The sequence below is a fragment of the Egretta garzetta genome, unplaced genomic scaffold, assembly GCF_000687185.1.
Source record: "Egretta garzetta isolate BGI_Z169 unplaced genomic scaffold, ASM68718v1 scaffold286, whole genome shotgun sequence".
Classification (NCBI taxonomy): Eukaryota; Metazoa; Chordata; class Aves; order Pelecaniformes; family Ardeidae; genus Egretta; species Egretta garzetta.
The window spans coordinates 26936-48663 of NW_009260078.1; the positions used below are offsets into that span (position 1 = coordinate 26936).

General features: G+C 47.5%; 1 protein-coding gene across 1 annotated transcript in view; it reads right to left on the reverse strand.

Moving 5' to 3' along the window:
- Nucleotides 1-458: 458 nt before the first annotated feature.
- Nucleotides 459-21728, reverse strand: part of ME3 (malic enzyme 3) — a 63566-nt gene continuing 42296 nt past the window's right edge. Inside the window, exons 6-13 of the mRNA XM_009641320.2 lie at nt 17960-18069; nt 5840-5937; nt 4530-4643; nt 3735-3840; nt 3016-3158; nt 2009-2182; nt 1474-1572; nt 459-620 (exon numbers count right to left, since the gene is read on the reverse strand). Of these exons, the coding sequence (XP_009639615.2) occupies nt 459-620; nt 1474-1572; nt 2009-2182; nt 3016-3158; nt 3735-3840; nt 4530-4643; nt 5840-5937; nt 17960-18069 (1006 nt within the window). The remainder of the gene's footprint in view (nt 621-1473; nt 1573-2008; nt 2183-3015; nt 3159-3734; nt 3841-4529; nt 4644-5839; nt 5938-17959; nt 18070-21728) is intronic.

A 21728-nucleotide genomic window follows, 5' to 3' on the forward strand; every position in this document is an offset into this window, starting at 1 on the left:
AGGAAGAACTTTACTTTGAGGGTGACAGAGCACAGGGACAGGCTGCCCAGGTGGGTTGTGGATTCTCCTTCTCTGGAGATATTCAAAGCCCTCCTGGACGATATCTTGCGCAACCTGCTCTGGGTGACCCTGCTTTAGCGGGGGCTTGGACTGGATGATCTCCTGAGGTCCCTTCCAAGCCTCGCCATTCTGTGATTCAAGCAGCGGTGCGCAGTGCTGACGGACTGGGACGGGCTGCAGCCATAGCCTGTCTCTCTCCTTGGAGTGCTGGCTGCCCCGCTTGGACTCCGTTTATTCCCTACTGATACGCTCCCACAGAGAAAAAGCAGCAGCAAGTAAAAAACTATTTAGAATCATTTACTTTTATCATTCTGCAAGCCTGGAGGTGCATTTATATCAGCAAGGATATGAACCATGGGAACTGATGGAAAAACCGAGAAAACAGTTCTCACAAAAACTTAAACATCTTGTGTTTGCATGGCTGCGGGGGGCCACCTGTAATCGTCAAGAACAAATGAATCGTAATCAGGACTGTAAACGAGCTGTTTCACAAAGGCTTCCTTGTCTGCTGGCTCGGGGTACCAAGAAGCAAGACCATGCTTGTAGGCCCAGTCAACAATCTGCAAGAAGATAAGGAAAATGAGCTGATGAAATAAAGTTGGCACATTACGAAGTTGAAAGCAACAGCAGTTTGGCCCTGGCTGTATTTTCCCCTCTTTTCCCTCCCTCTGCCCCCTCAAAATTGTGTTTTTTTGTTTGGTTTTTTTTTTTTCTTTTTTTCTCTTTGTGCAATTCCCTGAGTCAGCTGCGCTTCATCCCGCGGGTGAGGGAATGCAAGCTGCCTGCCGTTACCGCTGCTTAGAAATGCACACCCCTGCCCTGGCAAAACGGTTGGATGTGCAGTTAAAGGAGAGCGGCCCTTTAACCACCTCCGCTCACACCCTGAAGCTCCTCAGCCACCCTGTGCATCCGTCAGTAACTCCTGGCAGGCCCATGTGATTCTCAGTGGGTGCCCCCCGCGTGGGAATTACAGATTCGATGTATGCAGGGCATCAATCCCACAGTTAGAAAACAAGCCCGGATCTGGAATAGTATTTAGGTACTTAGGCCCCTATCAAATACAGGAGGAGAGGTTCCAAAATAGCAAATTGGAACCTAAAATCTTTTGGCAACTTGGGTCATGTTTGAATTTGACCCTAAACCTGATTTTTTGAAGTGCTGAGAACTCACAGCTCCAAGCAATAAAGCGGAGCTTTGTGAGCTGTGAGGCACCCAGAATCAGGAGGCATTTTTCACATTTGGGCTTTAAAGATAGAAATCAAAGCAGCAATTCTGGCTGGAAGGATTCCTGAGAATCATTGCTTTAGGCTGTAAAAAATGTTAAATTAAAAACCCATAAAGCCAGAATGATGCCAAGGCAATTCCTGCCCCCCCCCCTACCGTGGAAAGCGGAAACATTAAATGGGTGCTCACTTTCACGGCGATTTTGAGAGACACCTCTCTGATGCTGTCCAAGGGGGGATAGAGTCGTCCTTCGGCAAGATTCTGCTCTGTCACCTCAGCAGCAATAGCCTGGGAAGAAGAGAAAGGCAGTTTACAGAGGTGGCCTCAAGCCCGTACCACGTTCGTTAGCGTTACACGGTACGTGGCTGAAACCTCGGCAGCGGCAGAGCTGGGACTGGTTCTCAGTGGGAGCTGTGGAACTATACAAAATACATGTGCGCATATGTTTCATTCCAGACTTAAAGCGAGCCAGAATGATGGAAGTGCTGTGCCGGGGCACCAGCTACGGAGAATGAGGGGGACCCTGTCATGGCTCCTGCACCTTTGTAGGTGCAATGGAAGCTTGAGCTTTTCCTGAGACTGGGAAAGGCCATGGCTTTTTGCTGAGGCTGTGCCATTTCCTCTCAACACATTGCCCCAGGCCAGGTTTTTGAAAACACTTGAGGTGGGTGCTTGTGCCTCTTACCATCTTTTAAAAAACATTAGTTAAATGCTATTTGGAAACCTCTGCTGTGATGAGAAAGATATCATCGGAGATGTGCCGGACTCCGCAGGCAATGACTCCCAGTGCCACTCCTGGGAAGACGTAGGCGTTGTTTCCTTGGCCAGGGAAGAAGGTCTGTCCATTGGGCAGGGTAACCTTTGAGAATGGACTCCCACTTGCAAATATTCCCCGTCCCTGACAAGAGAGAGGAATAGGCATCCATTTTTAGAAAAGACATCAATGCCAGGATCTGCACTCAGGGGACTCTGGTGACCAAGTGGACAAATGTCCAGCCAGTAAGTGAGAGGCATCTCCACCAGAACCATCTCCTTCTGGAGGGCCTGGTCCCCACCAACAGGGCCATGAACAGGACCACTGAGCACTGAGTGGGTGTTTGTACTGCCCAACTGCAAGTGCTTTGAACTTGCTGAGAAGGAGTCTCTCTTCCTCTCTATCAACTATGTGTTGAGTGTGAAGAGGGACTCGTGGGATAAAGGTCTGGGGGCTGTGTGATTGCCCTACGCAGTAGCAGGTGGGGGGGACACCAAAGGGGAGAATGAGACAAAGCCTCCTCTCTCACCCCAAGTCAGTCCACATGACAGTAATTCTTCAGTGACACTGAGCCTGAGCTGGGTGATGAAACTGTTATACAAACAACTAGGGTGGCAAAACACAGGGGACAGTAACCTGGGAGGATGGGACACCTCAGACAGCTGTGAATGAAGGAGGCAAGTGCTTTCTTTAGAGGATCACAAAGTAATTCCGGCTGGCAGGGACCCAAACTCCTGCTGACAGCAAGGTCAGCTATGAAATCAGACCAGGTTGCTCAGGGCTTTATCCAGCCTGCTCTTGAAAACCTGCAAGAACAGAGACTGCATGAGCAGTCTGGGCCCCTGTTCTACCTCCTGACCCTCCTCACAGCGTGCAAGCTTTTCTTTACGACCAGCTTGAGCCTCTTTTGTTTCAACTCGTGCCCACTGTCACTTGGCCGCCCACCATGCACCACCGTGGTTTCCCTGGTGCAGTACCTCGGTGAGGCGGTAGCACTGCTCCGCTGTGCACTCCGCTTTACTCGTGGGGTTGCTCAGGGCAAACACGATGGGCCTCTCATTGAAGGTTGCCATGTCCTTCAGAATCTTCTCAGTGAAAGCTCCTGCGACGGCTGCGACACCTAAAACAACGACAGCGGAGTGAGACGGTGCTTTCCGACGGCCTGACTTCAGCGCATTGGGCTGATCCCTCTGGAAATGCCTCTATCGGTAAATGAACTGTAGGAGGGAACAGGCTCCATCTCTGGAGATGCAGGTGGGAATGCTTCTCCTATTATGGCAGGATTAAAAGCCTATCTCAAAATAAAGCCCTCTGCTACTCTGGACAGGGTGGGAATCCGTGTTTGGGCTGTGGCGCTCAGCACTTTGCCTCCCAAAGACCCGACTGAGCTGCCTGTTGTCATCCTCGTCCTGCTCAGCCTGCCCGGGCCGTGCTCGCTGCCGAGAGCCCCAAATCCTGCCTCCCATGGCACCTCCCTCTGCAGTCCTGTCTGGGATGGCTCCTACAGCTCCAAAAGAGAGGAAGCCTGTGTCCCACAGTTGAAGGGGAAAGGATGTGGAAAACTCAACTGACAAAATGGGGGTAAAAAAAACTCATTTCATTTTGACTGGGAGAACAAAAGGAGGCTCTGGAAGAAAGACAGAAACTCTCCTAAGAACTGAACTGACGCGAAAAGGTTGTGCTAAGGGAACTCCACCTATAATTGCCGTAGGCTTCACTTTCTGCACAACCTCTTCCAGTGTGTTCACACTGGGGTGGTCCTGGGCAAACATTTCTTTCTCATGGTTCAGGTGGCTCCTGCCCTGTGAGGAAAAAAAAAGGAGTCAAACTTTGGTCTGTTGTCAAAAGGTGGAGACATAACGTAGTAACTCATCAGTTCATTTAATCTCTTGGCCCCCTACTTAAACTGGATTCCTCAGAGCAGGTCCTCAGCATCAGCCAGCCAGGCACTGAGCTGTTGGTGTAATGTCACATGGGGCTGGCCTCTGCTCCTCCCGCCCTCCCAAATACATTGATTGTGTGGAGGAAGGATCTGTCTGCCAAGGCAGAGAAGTTGTATGCTTAGCACAAGTTCCCCAAGTCTGAGAAGGGACAAGGGCAGAGGCCACAAGGACCCAGGGACTGCAGAGTAGAGCTGGGCCAGGCTGGATCAGGGCACAACGTTGCTGTTGTCACACCCCACATGGAGGACTTCCAGCACTGCTTAAGACCATGGCCATATGGAGTTAGAATACCAATCAGACATCAGTGTATCCTACCACTTTAGATATCCAGCCCGAAGCATCGCCTCTAGGGTAGCAGTGCTGCTGGTACACCGTTGTCACCATGAGATCCAGTCCTCTGAAAGCAGGAACAGCTCTGCTGACACCAGTAAAACTCCAGCCCTTACTCCAGGGCCAGAGCAGGGTCCAAGTTATCTACCTGCTTTGGCCTCTCTCTAGCTTGCAGGAGGTGGCGGGGTAGTGGGGCTCAGCTCTGGAGACAAATTTACCTTCACAATCAGTCCCTTGGAGTCCACCATCCAAATTTTTTTGATGGCATCCTCTTGTGAAATTCCTTCCTTTTCCAAGGCCATGAGGATGAGATGAGCTATGCCCATTGCAGCCTGGAACACAGTATATAAACACTTCATTGGGGTGTCATCATCTTTTCAGGGGGAAGATTTTAAATAAGAGATGTGTTGGGTCATGCCCCAGCACGGCACAAAGCAGGGAGGCTTTGTGCTCCATGGTTGTACAGTGCCATGCGATGGGGCTGATTTTAGCATTGTAGGTGCTGCCATAAATTAAAAAAAAAAAATATCATCCAGCAGAGCAGGCTGCCCATGAGGCTGGAGCAGTGGAGGGGGTACCCTGACAGGCAGAGACTGTCTCCATCATTTAAACCAGCTGCTGGAGGGGAGAAAAAGGGGCAGACTCTGAACAAACGTTGGTGCTAATGCCAATAGAGAGGAACTCAATGCAGAGTGGGATTGCTGCAGCTGAAGTACTGCCAAGAGGAAAGCCCTCTTCTCCTGTTCCTGCCTGGGGAAGCAGCCCTGGACACACTGTGTTAGTGGTCCTACAGCTGTGCCCAGCCCTCCCGCCCAGATGGGGACTAACAAGGCAGGGTGGCCTCTGTGCCACAGCACAGACATGTCTGTCAGGAGGGCTGGAGAAGGAGAAGAAGCAATCTTTGCTTCACAGACGGACAGACAAACAGTGAGTAACAGACCTTGCCCAAAGTCCCACAGCTGGGCAAGAGCTGAGCCGGGACCTGGACCTTTAGTCCACAGTCCAGGCTTTAGAGACTTTCTCTTCCTTCTCTCTCTTTGACCAAGGCACCTTACAGACTGCCTAACTTCTGCCATGGGGACAATATGACTGACTCCAGAAAGTGAGGTTATGTTCTTACAGTTCTTTGAGTCTGAGTCCTTTTGACTCCATGGCTAAAGAGGCTCTGGTTTACCCTAAATACCAACCCTGAGGACTCAAACCAGCTTCCTTAATGTTCCTGCAGCACCTTGCCTCATAAGGGACTTTTCTCGAGGTACTTAAAGCCCCACTGACACATGGGCAGCCTCATAGCATCCAGGCAATGTGCCCAGGACTCATGGGCCAAGAGGCCACTGAAAGAGCGTTGGCAACTCCTACATAGCAACAAGATCCACCTGTGGGGCCCACTCTTGCCTGGTGACAAGGAACCTGCTTCTGGGCTTTGTTTCCATGAAGCCAAGCCTTGCAGGAAGTTTCATGGTTGACTTTTCTCTCTCTAAATTTGAATTTACAACGTATTTAGGAACAAACTCAAGAACATTCCTACCTCTCCAGCTCCCTGAAAAACAAACTTATGGTCAGAGAGCTTGTTCTTTGTGATCCTTAAGGCTGCAAAGATGCCAGCGACTGCAACAGACGCAGTGCCTGAAAAGAGAGAAACACCATGAGATGGTCATCCTGGAAAATGGATTGTCTACCCTGCTGATATGCTGTGAGAAACCTTGTGGTAGGAACCTTTCTCTTAGATCCTGCCACTAAAGGATCAGAGGGCTTTCCCAACCCTGAAATATTAAACCTCAGAAGACCCCTCCATGGCAGGAAAACACCAATTTCCCTCTATATAGACTCAAAGGGACACTGAGTCCCAGAATGCCAGAAGAAGTTAATACCTAACTTCTAAGAGTTTAAGATGCATGTGACTTGTCTAAGGTCATATAAGACATCTGTAGCAGAGTGGTGGTCTGAATTTGGGCACACTCATCACAAAATCCTCTGTGATCACGGAATTACCATCCTCTTCTCCTCACTTACCTTCACAGCCCAGCGCCACCTTCTCTTTTTTTTCCTTCCCTGGTACTCTGACACCCCGGCTCAGAACCATCATGCCTCACTGCCAAGCATTCAGGAGTCACTGAGAACATGAGTCGGTCCCAGATTAGTGAGAAAGAATCCAGTACATGGCGAGCGGAGTCCTGCGGTGACAGCCACTGGAGTATGTACAGCTTTCCATCCATCAGGGGAGACAGATGCCTAGGCTGAATAAACCTGCCTTCCCCTCACATCAGTCCCATATGGTATTAATCCAAAGTCTTAGCCCAGGTGAAGGAACAGGGTGGAAAGGCACAGACTGGTGAGGATTCAGGCACTGGTGGTATCTCATGTTGCTGGGGCAAGCTGGACACAAGTGTTAAAGGTGAGCTAGGAATGAAGGAGGCGGGTTTATCCTTCAGCCTTTTAATCGGATGTGTCCCCAGCCCTGATGCTGTCTCCATTTTCATCTTCAGAAGCTTCGTGAGAAATCAGGGGGGGCACAAGTAACAAGTCTTGCGTGGCTGGTCGCAGGTGGGATGGACAATGAACCCTTTTTTAGGCTAATAAAAATGATTTCACCAGATTTCCAGCATTTCCTATTTCCCTGCCCATTTAATCAGCCAGCACATCAGAGGTTCAATCAGCCACTGCCTCAGTGAGAGCCCCTGCAGGGTCCTCAGGGCATCAGCGAACAGCCGGGCTGGGAAAGGAGAGCAGCTCATGAGCAAAGCGGGACCAGGAGCAGTGAAAACAGCAGATGGTGCTGCCTCATCTGTCAAGGACCGAGAAAATGAACTCAGCTTTACCTGCTCCTTTTCTTTAGTGCAAAAGCCGCAGCAAACCCAGAAATCTACTGGTATATCATGGCATGGGGGAATTATTTACTCTCTCATTATTTCCACGCAAGCAGAAAACCTACTGGGAGCACAGGTCCTCTGGCAGAGAAGTAACTTCTATTGACAGGGCTTATTTTGCTTTGGGAACCAGTATAAGCTACTCTGACAAGGAAAATCTTTATTGGCCAGACCCGAAAGGTTTTTCCGCAACCATAACTCACATGAATAGTTAGTGCCACTTAAGAGTGATTCTGGTTTAGCGGAGGTGGCAGCGGCCACGTCCCTGCAGCAAACGTCAGCGCCGTGGTGTCTGTGCGCAGGACACAGGTACAGAATGGCAGCGGCACCATTTCTTACTCACAAGGGTGCTGCAAGCGTCCGTGTCTTAAACACAAAGTGGACTAGACTAACGGTTGGTGGCTTCTTAAGCTTCTTCCTTGCAAAGAATCGCGTGACACACTCGCTTCAGCGCCCAGGATGAATTCCCTTCCTTAGCTGAGGAAACAGTTTGTGTCAGCTTATTTCCAGACCCAGACCATCCAAGTTCAGTTTAAAAGGGAGTCGATGGGGAGGGAACCAGCCACTGAGCGCTCTGCTGCTTCACCATTAGCACGTCAGCGCAGATGACTGAAGGCCGTATATAAAGATTTCCTCTTGCTTCTCTTGCACTAAATCTCTCCCTTTTTAAGCTATGTTTAGAATCATGTATTTACCTGGCGACATGCCGTGCCATCAGACTAGGAGAATTACAGAGGAAGATATAATGAATATCCAAGGAATTTAAAGGAACACCAGATAATCACCTACTTTTCAGATGTTGCTTTTTATGGGTGTCGCGTGCTCATTCTCCATATTTCGGTAAGTCTGTAATCAGCAGGACGGCTTGGCTCGCTGCCACGCCAGATGCTAGGGATGGGACTCCTCTGAACAAACGTGTATCACCCTGCACATGCTAAAGCAGGCACCTGAACAAGGTCAAATGAAATGCACCCTGAAAGTGTCAGTACCACCACAGTTTTTGAAGAGAGACAAGATAACTGGAATACATGTGACACTTTTATTGCAGGCATCTAAAGTTTGGAGGCAGGGATCCCACCCTGGCAGTCTGAACTGCAAAGAAGTGGGGAGAGACCAGGGTCCGTGGGGAGAGACCAGGGTCCCGTGGTTGTCAGTGATGCCGAGCTTGTGACATGCAGTAGAATATGAACACCTACGCATACCTCACGCATGCTCACATGCTATCTCCCAGGCTTCCTTTGCACAGAAATCCCCAAATTCCTCTATGGGTGGGAGTGGGGAACTGATCAGAGGAAAAAAAAGTCCCAAAGTGGAACAATTATAGCACGACAGTGTGTCAGGTCACAGCATTAGCAGCAATTGATTCCTGGAAAGTATTTAAAAGGAACGTAACTGGAGAAATATTTTGTTTCTCTTGGTCTTGACCCAGGCAAAATTGCTTTATATCCTATGATTGCAAAGAAGTCTGGTGGGACAAATGCTGGTATCTGCAAGTCCATTTAAATGGAAAATGCTCATGAGACATTCAGCAGAGGGACTCGAGGTCTTTTTAAAGATGTTACTAGCAGGAATTCGAGAAGTGGGGTGTACAGAAAGAAGGGGTGCATGGACTCAGTCTGCAGCAGAGCGCGCGTTTTGCAGAGCGGAGCCCTGTGGGACGGGGTGTGCCGTTACTCATCCCCCTGCACTTACACTGTGGCTCTGACCAACAGCAGGACTGCTCGGCTCTGCTGTTCCTAATCCTCCTCCTTTCTCTCCAATGTGTTTCTAATCCCTCCACGTCTCCCAAACTGCATCTCACCCCCATTACTCAAGGAACAAAGTTACTGTACCTTGGCCTCAGCTCAATATTTTTCTTTGATAATTACAATTTCTGAGCCTGGAACAATAGAGCATCTCGACGGAGGAGAGTTCACAGCTGGTTCCTGTAAGGAATTGGCTAATCATTGTGCTTCAATTCCAGAAAGACCACAAAATGAGTTGGGGGGAGGGGGGGCACCCCTCAGCATGAGTTGTGGCAAGAAAAAACCCACCACCTGTCAACACGTTGGTCTATCGGTTTTCCAAAGAGATTGAATGCTGCTATTGCAGATAGCTGCTTCTCTATGCAATTAGCAAGAGCCAGCTTTGCTGGTCTGTATCTGGGGTGAGATATGGAGGGGCACAGAGAGAACAAAGGAAAATACCTGCAAATCATCCCATCTTTCCAAGACTCAAAGTGAATGCTCAACATAATATCACAAAATGGCAGGGTTAGGTTAACGATTGGACTTGATGATCTTGAAGGTCTTTTCCAACCTAAACGATTCTATGAAATAGCAAGCAGACCTCAGGAGCCTCTCTGCAGAGTCCAGAGCAACAGGACCAGCAAAGAAAAGAGGCATTTAAAATTAAGGGACACACAGGAAAATGGCCATCCTGGTAGGAATTAATTTCTGACATTCAGATGCATTCAGAATATTGTAAAATGTTAAGGAAACCCCCTCTGAGGTTGACACTCCACTTGCTCTAGTGTAAGGAAGAACAAGGCCCAGCAGAGGGAGCTGGAACTACACTGGAGCAAAACCCGGGGGCAGGCTCTGCTCCCCAGCCCCAGGTGGAAGAGGCTGCAGCCCAGAGGCACCCACGCTGCTGGCATGGGCCTTGGGTAAGGTCCAGGGATAGAATCACAGAATCGTTTAGGTTGGAAAAGACCTTTAAGATCATCAAGTCCAAGTGTTAACCTAACTCTGCCATCCCACCACTAAACCATGTCCCTAAGCACCTCGTCTGCCCGGCTTTTAAATACCTCCAGGGATGGGGACTCCACCACTTCCCTGGGCAGCCCCTTCCAGTGCTTGACAACCTTTTTGGTGAAGAAATTTTTCCTAATGTCCAACATAAACCTGCCCTGGTGCAACTTGAGGCCATTTCCCCCCATCCTATCGGAGCAGAGACCGACCCCCACCTCACTACCCCCTCCTGTCAGGCAGTTGTAGAGGGCGATAAGGGGGGACACACCTTATCCTTCCTTCAGAGCGGGGAGAGCGGGCAGGGGGACGAAAGGCTTCGCACACAGAGTCACGGGCAGCGCTGGCATGAGTGCAAGAGGGAAGAGCTGCCCAGCGCTGAGGGCAGGGCTGCACCCCCTCTGACAGCACCCCGGCGCTGAGCAGGGGACATGGGGGAAGCAGGAGTCCCCCCATGCTGAGGGCTGGGCACCGGCTGAGCGGAGCAGAGCATCACCGCCAAGCTGAATCCTCCCGAGAGCAGCAGCGATGGGAGCACGCAGCCACACCACTGCCCGTTTCTTCGTATGACACCCGTGTGGGTGATTTCCCCCTTCTCCACAGCACGCTGGTGGGAGAGATGGCCAAATTCAGCCTGGTCTTTTATTTTTTACCCTTGCCCCACCTGCTTACATTTCACCCCATCAAAACGGTGCCAAGATGAGGGCCCAGGGAACAGCAAACACCAGTTTAATAGCTCCAGCAAAGGGCAGCCAAGAAAATATATCTAAATTTATGGATGCAGAGGAAGCATAGGGATTTTCCAAATCCTGGTTCACATTAACTCCCTGCAGCAGTTCCGCCTGTTACTGGAAAGCAGCGTGGAGCTTGTCCAGATCCACTCCAAATACATAAGCAAAAGTCAAACACAACGAAGCTGAAGCAAAAAGCTGCCAAAGTGTTTGCAGCTCGAGGTCTTCACCTCCATGGCTGCGGGCTAGTGCTAGCCTTCCCCCAAAGGGCCACTGTAAGACATTAGGAAAATAAGCCTAGAAATGGCATGGAGCAAGTCAATGAGAACAGCAGTAAAATGCAAAGCATCGATGCTCAGGGAAGGAACTGGTTTTCCCCACTAACAGATTTAGGGACAAGTGGTGACCCAGAAGAGGCAGTGGTATGGTGAAGAGCTGTCTGACAGTGGAGATGCAGAGCTCATCTTAAAGTAGATGCCTAATGAGGTCATCTTTAGGTGTCTGTTTTTAATCCTGCTTTATACCAATCAGCTAAACGAATTCAGAGAGAGCACAGCCCTGTTCTTCGGTTCATTTTGCCTCCGTAGCCTGGACTTCACCTACAGATCACAGACAGGTTAACACTGAAGTGATGTATGCTGTTCCTTACTGCAAAGGAGATTGCAATGGCATCCAGTGAACAAGGGAAACAGCAAACAAGAAAAGCAGGAGAGGAAAGGGGAGCGAATGTTACCGCTGCAAAAATGACAGAAGATACAGGCCAGATCTTTAGGGCCCTGCACCACTAAGCCGAAGATGCTGAGGCCCGTTTGCACCCAGGAGTCCATACGGTTCTGACATGGCTTGTTTAGCAGTCAGTATGTGATTTAGACACAAGTCTGGGAGCTGGCCCTCAAATAGTTAATGTAGTAGCATCAAGGGAAAATACAGGAGCCTCTTCTGCTGCAGGGCACAGCATGTCCGAGAGGGACTGGTAATGGTGAACCTGGGACTGAGAACATCTCCACATCTATCTTCAGCCCGGGTGAATCCCCACAGGGGAAGCGCGCTGCTCAGGAGCTGCCTGGCAGGACATAGCTTGCTTTGTTCTGTGACAGGGTATCGTCCAGCGCTCCCTTCCTATTGTGCTTCCCCCCCTCCTTAGCTTCCTGTGATAATTACCGATGCATTTTCCACGCCAGCTGAAACAACAAAGCAAGATACTGTACCATTTTAATCTGCTGAAGGTTGTTAATGCCGAGCCAAAAACTAGCTTCGCCCGCTTCACACAGCACATGGAAACGTGCCTGGAAATTAGGCCACGTTTGCGCATGATTGATTTCTAGCTTGCCCAAATGTTGGGAGCCACTCGGATTTGTGGCACTGGAGTCAGCCTTTTCCCAACCTCAGCTGAGGTCTGGGAGCTGTGTTCCTTCAGGCTGAGACACTGCTTCCTGAAGTGTCCTGGAAAGGTTATGGAAAGGTTATCTCTAGGATAAGGAGAAAAGGTGGTTGGTGGGTCAAGAGATATTTTGAGGCTCATCAGCAGTCACACATGCAACAACAAAGGGGAATCATTGCTCTGAGTGGGAAAAGACCTAGAGAGGTTCTGCAAAAGTGATGACCCCTGTGCATTGCCTGCAGACTACTTTAGCTGTGGGGTAGTAGCAGACTACTTTAGCTACGGAAGTACAAAAGCTTGGGTGTTTTTAATGTGGCTGTGGATCTGGGGTTTCCCATCTTGAAGTGCCTTGAAGAAATCTCATTTGCACAGTGTAGGTGTTCAGCCTGTTTTAGAAATCCTATCTGTTCACAGAGTCTCAAACTGGATATGGACATAATCGAACCACTCAGACTGGTGGTTCTTTGAGAAGTTATCGCTGTTACACTTAGATCAGGTCTGGTTTTAAAAGACTGCTAAAGATGCCCAGAGCCAGGAGGTAGTAGGCTTTATGCTTCTCCGCACGATTCTCTCTGCCCTGCCCACATGTGTGAAAGGCTTTTGAATGACACGGTCAGATACAATTAATTAGATAACATGTTAGAGATTTCTTCATTTTTCTGCAACTCTGACTAAACTTCTAGAACAGCTTCTGCTGTTCGGTACTGAGTAAGCAATCTAAGCCTGAAGAATTCATGTTTGATATGTGAATATGGAGGGTAACACACTGATCAACCAGGAGAATGAACTTTCCATAGAAAAAATAAGGTTGGAAGAGATGCCTGGAGGTCACCTAGCCCAGTATGTGCTTAAAGTAGGGCTAACTTCCAAATTAGTTTAGCTTGGTTAGAGCCTTCTTGAAGGATAAAAGTCTCAAAGCCTCTCTGCACAACTTGTCCTGGTGTTCAACCACTCTCGTGGTGAATTATGTTTTTGTTTTGTCTGATCAGGTAACTGAATAATGACACTGAAGGGTCTCTGTTGGAGCATAAAGATTTCGGTTCAGCCAGCCAAGCATTCCAACTCAGTTCACAGGTTGATCTGTGGGTTCAGTCCCATTTCTGCTTAGCCTAGGCACAAACTCCTGCTGATTCTTGTGAGTATTCAGTGCATGTCTTTGAAGGCTGTGTCAGAATTAGGCTCTTTACCACAAAGACAGTGAGGCACATGCACACAGAGCCCTGGTCCTGTGCTGAGAACCTCAGGTGTGCAAATTAACAGGGTTTCTATGGACTCCTGCCTATTTAGCGGGGATTATTCAACAGACAAAGTCCACGCAATCTGATGAGATGCATCTGAGGATGCTGATGTATGTGGCCAATGACATTATAAAGTTGTTCTCTGAAAGGTTTTGGTAATTGGGGAGATTCCCAAAGCCTGAAAAAAGACAAATGTCACACCCATCTTCAAGAAGCACCAGAAGAAAGATCTAGGGAATTTTAGCTCAGTCAACCTAGCCTCAGTACTTGGGGATTACAAAGCAAATCTTCCTGGAAGGCATGTCTACGAACATGAAGGTGATTGAGAACAGCATGGATTTCCCAAGGCAAATCATGCCTGACCAACCTGGCTGCCTTCTATGATGAGACAACCAGCTATGTGGAGGAGGAGAGGGGAGTGGGTGTTGCTTCCTTTGACCTGCATGAGACCTTTGAAACAATCTCCCAAAACATCCTTGTAGCCAAACTGGAGAGATACAGACTGAACAAGGGGACTATCGGGTGGGTGAAAGAGTGGCTGGGATGCTTGGCTCAAAGGCTTGAGGTCAGTGGCACAAAGTGGTACAAAGAGGCCAGCACTGTTTATGTTCTATTAACAACCTAGATGATAAGACAGAGTTCATGGATGATTACAAATTGGGGATAGTGATTGATGACTGTCACTCACAGGGATCTCAGCAGGCTGGAGAAATGGGCTCAGGGAAACCTCATAAAGGTCAGCAAAGGCAAATGCAGAGTCCTGCACCTGGGAAGATGGAATAACCTCATGTAACAGCACATGGTAGGGGTTGATGGCTGAAAAGCGGCTTTGCAGAAGAGGACTTGGGGGTAATGGTGGACAACAAGTTGAAGATGAGCCAGCAATGCGCCCTTGTGGCACAGAAGGCCAACAGCCTGCTAGACTGTGCCAACAGAAGTCTAGGCAGCAGGTCAAGGAAAGCAATCATTTCTTTCTATTTCAGCACTTTTGAGGTTTTATCTAGGCTAGCATCTCCAGTTCGGGGCTCTCAGCACAAGGAATATATCGTCAAACTAGAGCAAGTCCAGAGGAGAGCCATCGACATGACCAGGGTGTGCAAGGAGGACTGAGAGACCTGGGTTTGATTAGGCTGTAGAAAGCTAAGAGGGCATCTAATTTCTGTCTACAACTACTTACTGTTTGTAAAGAAGCCAGATTCTTCTCAGAGATGCACAGCAAAAGGACGAGGAGCAATAAACACAAGTTGCATCTAGGGAAATTCCAATTAGATATTAGGGGGAAGATGTACAAGGAAGATGAGAAAACTTTGGAATAGGTAGCGTTAAAAGGTTGCAAATATCCATCCTTACAGATATTGAAAATTATTCGGCTGGACAAGGCTCCGAGGAACCTGATCTAATGTCAAAGTTGGAACTAACTTTGAAATCACCTTTTATTTGAGTGAGGGCTGGGTGATGTCCAGAGGTCCCTTCCAAACTATCCTCTTCAATGATTTGATATATTTTCTTGTATGAAGCAGGAAGCCAGAGATGCCTGCCTCACAGATTCACAAGACTTGGCACCTTTTTAAGACTTTTCTGTTGTCTACTTTTTCTTTATCACTGTGCACCGTTAAGTGGAGCAAAGTTACAGCAGGAAGAGAAAGAGGAGGTTCTAAAGCATTCTCATGCTCCTCCAATTTTAGATGTGCTCCATCGCCTGCCCTGGTACTTTACTGGGAAAAAGGAAGAAGTGACAATCCATTTTCTCCTGCAGAGCTGAAATTGAAGCTGTTGCCCCTTGCATGAACCCAGCCAGAGCTGGGAAAGGCCTGATGTCATCAGCCCCACAGAGGAAGGAGAAGCACTCCCTTCATGGGGAGCTCCCACGCGCGGGCACTGGGAGCCAGCTCCCGTTAGCTCCCACACTAATGGCTTTCAGAACAAGAGCAATCACCTCGTCCTGGTTTGTGGTACCTGGCAGGCGTCCCACTCGGCACCAGCAGGCTGGCTCGAACTGGCCGGGGTCTGAGTCATTTTAATTCTGTGGGGTTAGGATGGATTTGGCAATACGGTAATGTGTGTAACACACACACAAAAAAAAAAAAGAAAAACCTAAGCGTTAATATTTTAAATTGCTTTCTGTTTGTGTAGCCCTGGGGCAGCAAGAAGGAAGCCCGAGGGAGATAAAGTGGAGCAATTTATACTTTCTTCCCACACCTCATCTGTGTGTGTATGTGTAGGCACACTGCAATCAGAGTCCCACTAACCAACGGGCAAATGAGTTTAAATCAGTATAGCTCAGGCCTGATCCAACTTGCACTGTTTGTGCCCAAGATGTATTTTTAAATCCATATACTTAAAACAATGCTGGCTTCGAAGCTGGGATAATTCTGGCTTCAGGAGGTCTGCTCCTGCCTGACTTGAGTAACATGTTAACTGCTTAAACAAGGCTTTGTATGATTCTTGTTAATAATTTAAAACACAATTTGCATTGAACTCTCCCACTTTTTTAAGTAGGCGATTCAAGAAACACCAACATGGTAGAAAAGAGAGAGCCTGAGGCAAAGCCAAAGAACAGGAGGGTGAAAGTGAGAAAATGGCACTTCCTCCCTTTCTGCTATCATCTGGGGATACAGAGGGGTATATCAGGGTGGATAAATCAGACGAATCATCCCAGCTTCAACTCCATTAATCTCTGACATGACTCCAAGACAGAGCTAACCAAGCAGATCCAAGTTACTTCAGCTTCCCAAAGCTTCCTCGAAACCCATTCCTGACTACAACCCTGGCTTGTAATCCCTTTTTCTTTCTGACAGCAACAGTAAAAAGCCTGAAACAGCGGCTTGCTTCCCTTGACTCATCGCTTGTCTGTGCAAAAGATCAGCAGGATTTCTTTCCTTATCTACTACTGTGAAACCCGTGCCAGCTAGATGCTTTATTTGAGAACATAAAGTTTTACTAGTAAGAGGTAAAATCCTACTGTTTTAATGGGTGGGACTCTGGAGAATTTCCAGGGGACGTGACATCTCCCATGCACCGTGACACACGTCTAACTGGGGAGAAGCAGACAAGGTCCATTTTATGGCAATGCTGTTTTACAGCATCCTCCTGGATGTGGTTTGCCCCTCTGGGGGAGTAATTTCCAGGAACTGTCTGAGGCATTCAGCTATGACCTGTGGCCAAAAAGAAATGATAAAAAATACAGCCTCCTGCTTCCCACTCAGAATCTTCACTTTTGCTTTAATATCCTCTTTTTCTTCTCTCTGCCAGTCGAAGAAACCATTCCAACTCGCCAAGAGACCTTTCCAATTCATTCTAGTTCCCCCAAGAAAAACTATATCCAGGTCCACAAATCTGCCACGTCACCTGGCCTCTTTTCCTTTCAACTGTTGAGTCCACTTCCACTTGCAGAGAGAGCAACTAATCCAAAACAAACCTTTACATCATTGGCTTCTTATTATGGGCTTCATCTCTGGAAAATTTTGAGTTCTTGGTTCCTCCATTCAAGACTTCAGTTAAAAAATGTATCTCCTGTGCTCTCTTCTGTGCTCCTCTCTCCACTGAAAGTTTTTATGGGTGGCAAGAACACCTAATGAGTCTTCTTGTACAGGAGTACCTGTCTCACCTTCTCTGAAATGCCTTAACCTCTGCTGCTTCTAAACTCTCTTAATGAAAGTGTCTTTGAGCAGGACCGTGCGTCCCATCACACCAACCGTATTCCCACAATCCAGGGTCTTACTCCCTCTTGTGCCATGAGATATGAACGAGCTGTTACACACCCCGCCAAATATTGCTAGACAGGTAGCAGGTGCAGAAATAGTGCTAGAAAGTGCTCAGAAAAGAACCAGCATTGTGTGAAAAATGACACTGGCATTTCTTCCAGTCTTTTTCAAGTACAAGTGAGGATAAGCCCAGCTGACTGCAAATAATTAAATCAACAAACCTTGGAAGTTTCTGCATGTTGCGAGCAGGAATAGACAAAAGGATAAAAGATGAAGGGACTCATGGGAGAAGAACTGGTTATTTATAATCACTTGGGAAGATCCCGTCCCTGTCGGATGGGCAAACAGTTTAGAGCCAAGTCAGCACCAGACCAGGATGCCACCAATATGCAGCTTGCACCCCTCGGGGCACTTGAGCAATTCTGCTGACTGCTGAGCCTCACAGGGCCTGGGAGATGTGCTGGTTATAAACCCAGCTTTGGCGCTGGAAGGGTTATGTTAACCACTCTAGGGGAGAATATATCTGTTCTCAGACAACCCTGGAGCTAGCATCCATGGGGAGGAAAGAAGCTGGTTTACCTTTTGTTTGTGCACGTAATAAGGCAGATAACAACAGTGGGACAATGCCAGGGTCAGCTAATGACCACCTGGCTCATGGAAACTGAAAGCCTTGTGTAACTGTTAAAACATCATCATCGCTTTAGCTAAATTATAGAAAATGAATGGAACTCTCCAAATTACCTTAATAAGTTAGAGCACATGATCCATATTCTCCCTCGAGCAACATTTCTACAGTGAACAGCTAAATTCCTAAAAACAAGGAGACTCGATTTTCAACTTAGACTGCTGTGCTTTTGTTTATATTTTTAAATGCTTATGTGTAAACTCTGAAATTTATCACACATCTGACTATTGTATAATAAACAGTCTTGTGATCTTAATCACCTTTCCTCATGACAAGGCGAAGGTTAAACCTGCGTTTTCCTAACAGTACTTACCCTGAATATCATCGTTGAATGTACAGTATTTGTTGCGGTATTTATTGAGGAGACGAAAAGCGTTAGCGTTGGCAAAATCTTCAAACTGGATCAGACAATTCATGCCATACCTGCAAGTTAAAGGGTAATTAAAAATGGATACAAATATTTCCACCACATAGGACAATATATACATCTTTTACCAGGACAATGTATCTGGAGAGTCTAGATAAAGCTGAACCTCAACTGTGGCTAAGTGTTTGGTCCTACCCTTGGGTCACAACAACCCCATGCAACACTACAGATGTGGGGAAGAGTGGCTGGAAAGCTGCCTGGCGTAAAAGGACCTGGGGGTACTGGTCGACAGCTGGCTGAATATGAGCCAGCAGTGTGCCCAGGTGGCCGAGAAGGCCAACGGCATCCTGGCCTGTATCAGAAATAGTGTGGCCAGCAGGAGCAGGGCAGTGATCGTGCCCCTGTACTCAGTGCTGGTGAGGCCGCACCTCGAATACTGTGTTCAGTTTTGGGCCCTCACTACAAGAAGGACATTGAGGCACTGGAACATGTCCAGAGGAGAGCAACAAAGCTGGTGAGGGGTCTGGAGCACAAGGCTGATGGGGAGCGTCCGAGGGAACTGGGGGTATTCAGCCTGGAGAAGAGGAGACTGAGGGGAGACCTTATCGCCCTCTACAGCTGCCTGACAGGAGGGGGTAGTGAGGTGGGGGTCGGCCTCTTCTGCCAGGTAACAAGTGCTAGGACGAGGGGAAATGGCCTCAAGTTGCGCCAGGGCAGGTTTAGGTTGGACATTAGGAAAAGTGTCTTCACTGAAAAAGTTGTCAAACACTGGAAGGGACTGCCCAGGGAAGTGGTGGAGTCCCCATCCCTGGAGGTATTAAATACATGTAGATGTGGTGCTTAGGGACATGGCTTAGTGATGGACTTGGCAGTGCTGGTTGGACTTGATGCTCTTAAGGGTCTTTTCCAACCTAAACGGTTCTATGATTCTATGATAAAAGTATCATGAGAGAAATGCATCACAGTAACAGCAAACAGGATCACACCCTTCCCAAGGTCTATACTCAGAAATGTGGTGTCACCAAGAATAAATTTGATTCATAATTCAAGGGGCTTAGGGACATGGTTTAGTGGTGGGATGGCAGGGTTAGGTTAACGGTTGGACTTGATGATCTTAAAGGTCTTTTCCAACCTAGATGATTCTATGATTCTATGCTTATATAGCTATATATATCTACATGCATCTTTGGACTATTGGTATGACAAATTTTCATTGGCATAGTTACTGATGAACGTCTCAAAATGAAGGAGATGCTCTTTTGCAATGGATATTGCAACTGCCATGTTGCAATATAGCAGATCTGACTGCAAAGGGAACATCTGTATAAGGGACACCACCAAGTGCCCACTTCAACTTCAGGTGACCAAGAGATGAGAAAACACCTGCTTGTAGGATCCCATGAGCTGAGTGCTTCACAGTGCGATTTCATAGCCAGATTTTTGTGTTTTGGAAACATGTTTCTCGCCACTGAGTTGCTTTGCAGGAAACCAGCACGTAATGACAGCTAGTGACCCGTAGAGTCAAAAGGCAGGAAATAATTGCCAACTTTCCATAATTATCCAGTAATATCAGGGTAAGTGTTGTGGAATAATTGCCAGAGGTGACTTAGAAATTAAACTTATATTCACATTTTAGGGAAAGGTACAGCATTGAAGAAGCTTCCAGGGTGGAGCATGGATGACATGCAAGGAATCCATTCCACAGAAGTTCCCTAGGCCTGCAACCTGAGATGTTGGCAACACCAGGGGAGCTTGGTGTGCTGACTGTAAGAGGAACTGCATGGAGGGTGGAGCGGAGTGGAAACACCGCGGCCAGGCTCTGCGATAATATGGGAACTTGAAGGTACCACAGAACCGATAAGCTGCATATTTGTTGCCCTGGGCCAACATTCTGTCATGTTTTTTGACAAAATGTTGTCCTTTGGTAAACTTTGCTCACTATAATATCATTATAATATCAAAACACACCTCTGTGCCAAAAGCTGCCCACCTCCAAGGTGCGACCACCCCTCACTGAGCTTATGCTTTGAATTTTTCTAGTTTATACCTTTAAAAGTGAAGCGAGAAAACCTTATACCAGTCATAACAAAGGCATGCCTGACTAGAGACACTCAAGCTCCACCTGAAAGGTAAAAAATAATATAATATAGCTTAAGAGAGAGAGGATGTTAGGGAAGATACCATCATCATGTACCACTCTGAACTCTGGGATCAGTCGACGGGCTGAGCCTCTCTTCCCACCCATCCGGACGCCTTTGGGTAAGATTCAAACACTTGGTAATACCAAGTGCCTCCCCAGGAAACTTAGAAATCTCTATAGAGTTGCTTTATATCTTTTAATGTGTTTGTAGCCAGGTGGTTACTCATACTCTTGGTATTTGCACATGCTTTGCAGACAGTGAATTTGTCACTGGCAACGCAAAGAACCTGTGTATCTGTTGCTTTAATAAACTGCATTGTTCATTAATTTAGCTGTGATAATTCTCATTGAACACGACCAAACTCTTTGAGTGTGGCCGTGGTAGTTCACGGAACGCGACTAGACTGAAGGTGGGTCGCGTTATTTGTGCATCCATAATTGTGATAGTTCAGTACACTGAACGCGACCGGACTTACAACAACAAATTGGGCATCGCTCCAAATTACTTTAACCTTTTAACACAGCAAGTGTGCAGTTTCTAAAAGCTAGTTAATATTCAGACTGCTCCACATCTATACACTTTCAGCACTTTGTATGACACTAGGCTGCATTAAAGCTTTTCTAATAAAATCTAAAAGGGCCAGAAGTACTCTTTTCTCTCACGTAAATGTAACAGGGCAGTGAGAGCAGCTCAGTGATTTGACTATCGGCAAGCTCTGGCCACAGGCAGGTGAAGGGACTCTAAAATCTGCAGTGTGCTAGGAGACCTAAGCCTCTCTGGGACCGTAAGCAGCGCAGCCACAGCATCACCTTACGCACCTCCCGTTCAGGCTTTCCTCCTTTGCCACTGAAACGTGAGGTAGGGGACACCCCTGCTTTACACTAGAAACTGATACTGGGTAAAACATGCTCCGTTTGAGAACCGTGGGTCCTGTCATGAAAAGCTCTTTTCATGGCTCATGCAGTGCGGGGAGTCAGGCCCTCCAATTTTTTGTTATTATTTTCCATTTCAAGTATATCTGTCAGCAAGGAGACAATGATAAGCACCTGCATTGTGCTCTTTTATTTGTCTCTGATGAGAAACTCTCGTTTCATAAACCTTCTGGTCTCAAAGGGGGAGGAGGGTTGGCTCTTACCTGTGTTTCACATTGTCTGTGTTTGCTTTTAGAAAAGGACCACAATGATTTTAGAGCTGTGTATGACTCTTTTAGATACAAAAAGCTCAGATTCAACTCAATGCCTCACTCGAGTTAAGTCTCCCAATATCCCACTAAGCTTAATATTTGCAAAATAGTATTAATATTTGCAAAAATGTCAACGAAAACTTAGGTGCTTGGAGTCTTTGTTGAATCAGGGACGTAGAAGCTGTGGAAACTTCTCTATGGGGTCTGCAGTGCAGTGTCATCCCCAGAGGGAAGTGTCATTGCTCCCGTCACCAAAGAATGGGACATGTCCACGTGACAGAGCTGTGTCTGCAGAGATCCCTGAGTACAGCACAGCTCCGTGCCAGAATGTAGAATCATAGAATCACAGAATTGCTTTGGTTGGAAAAGACCTTTAAGATCATCAAGTCCA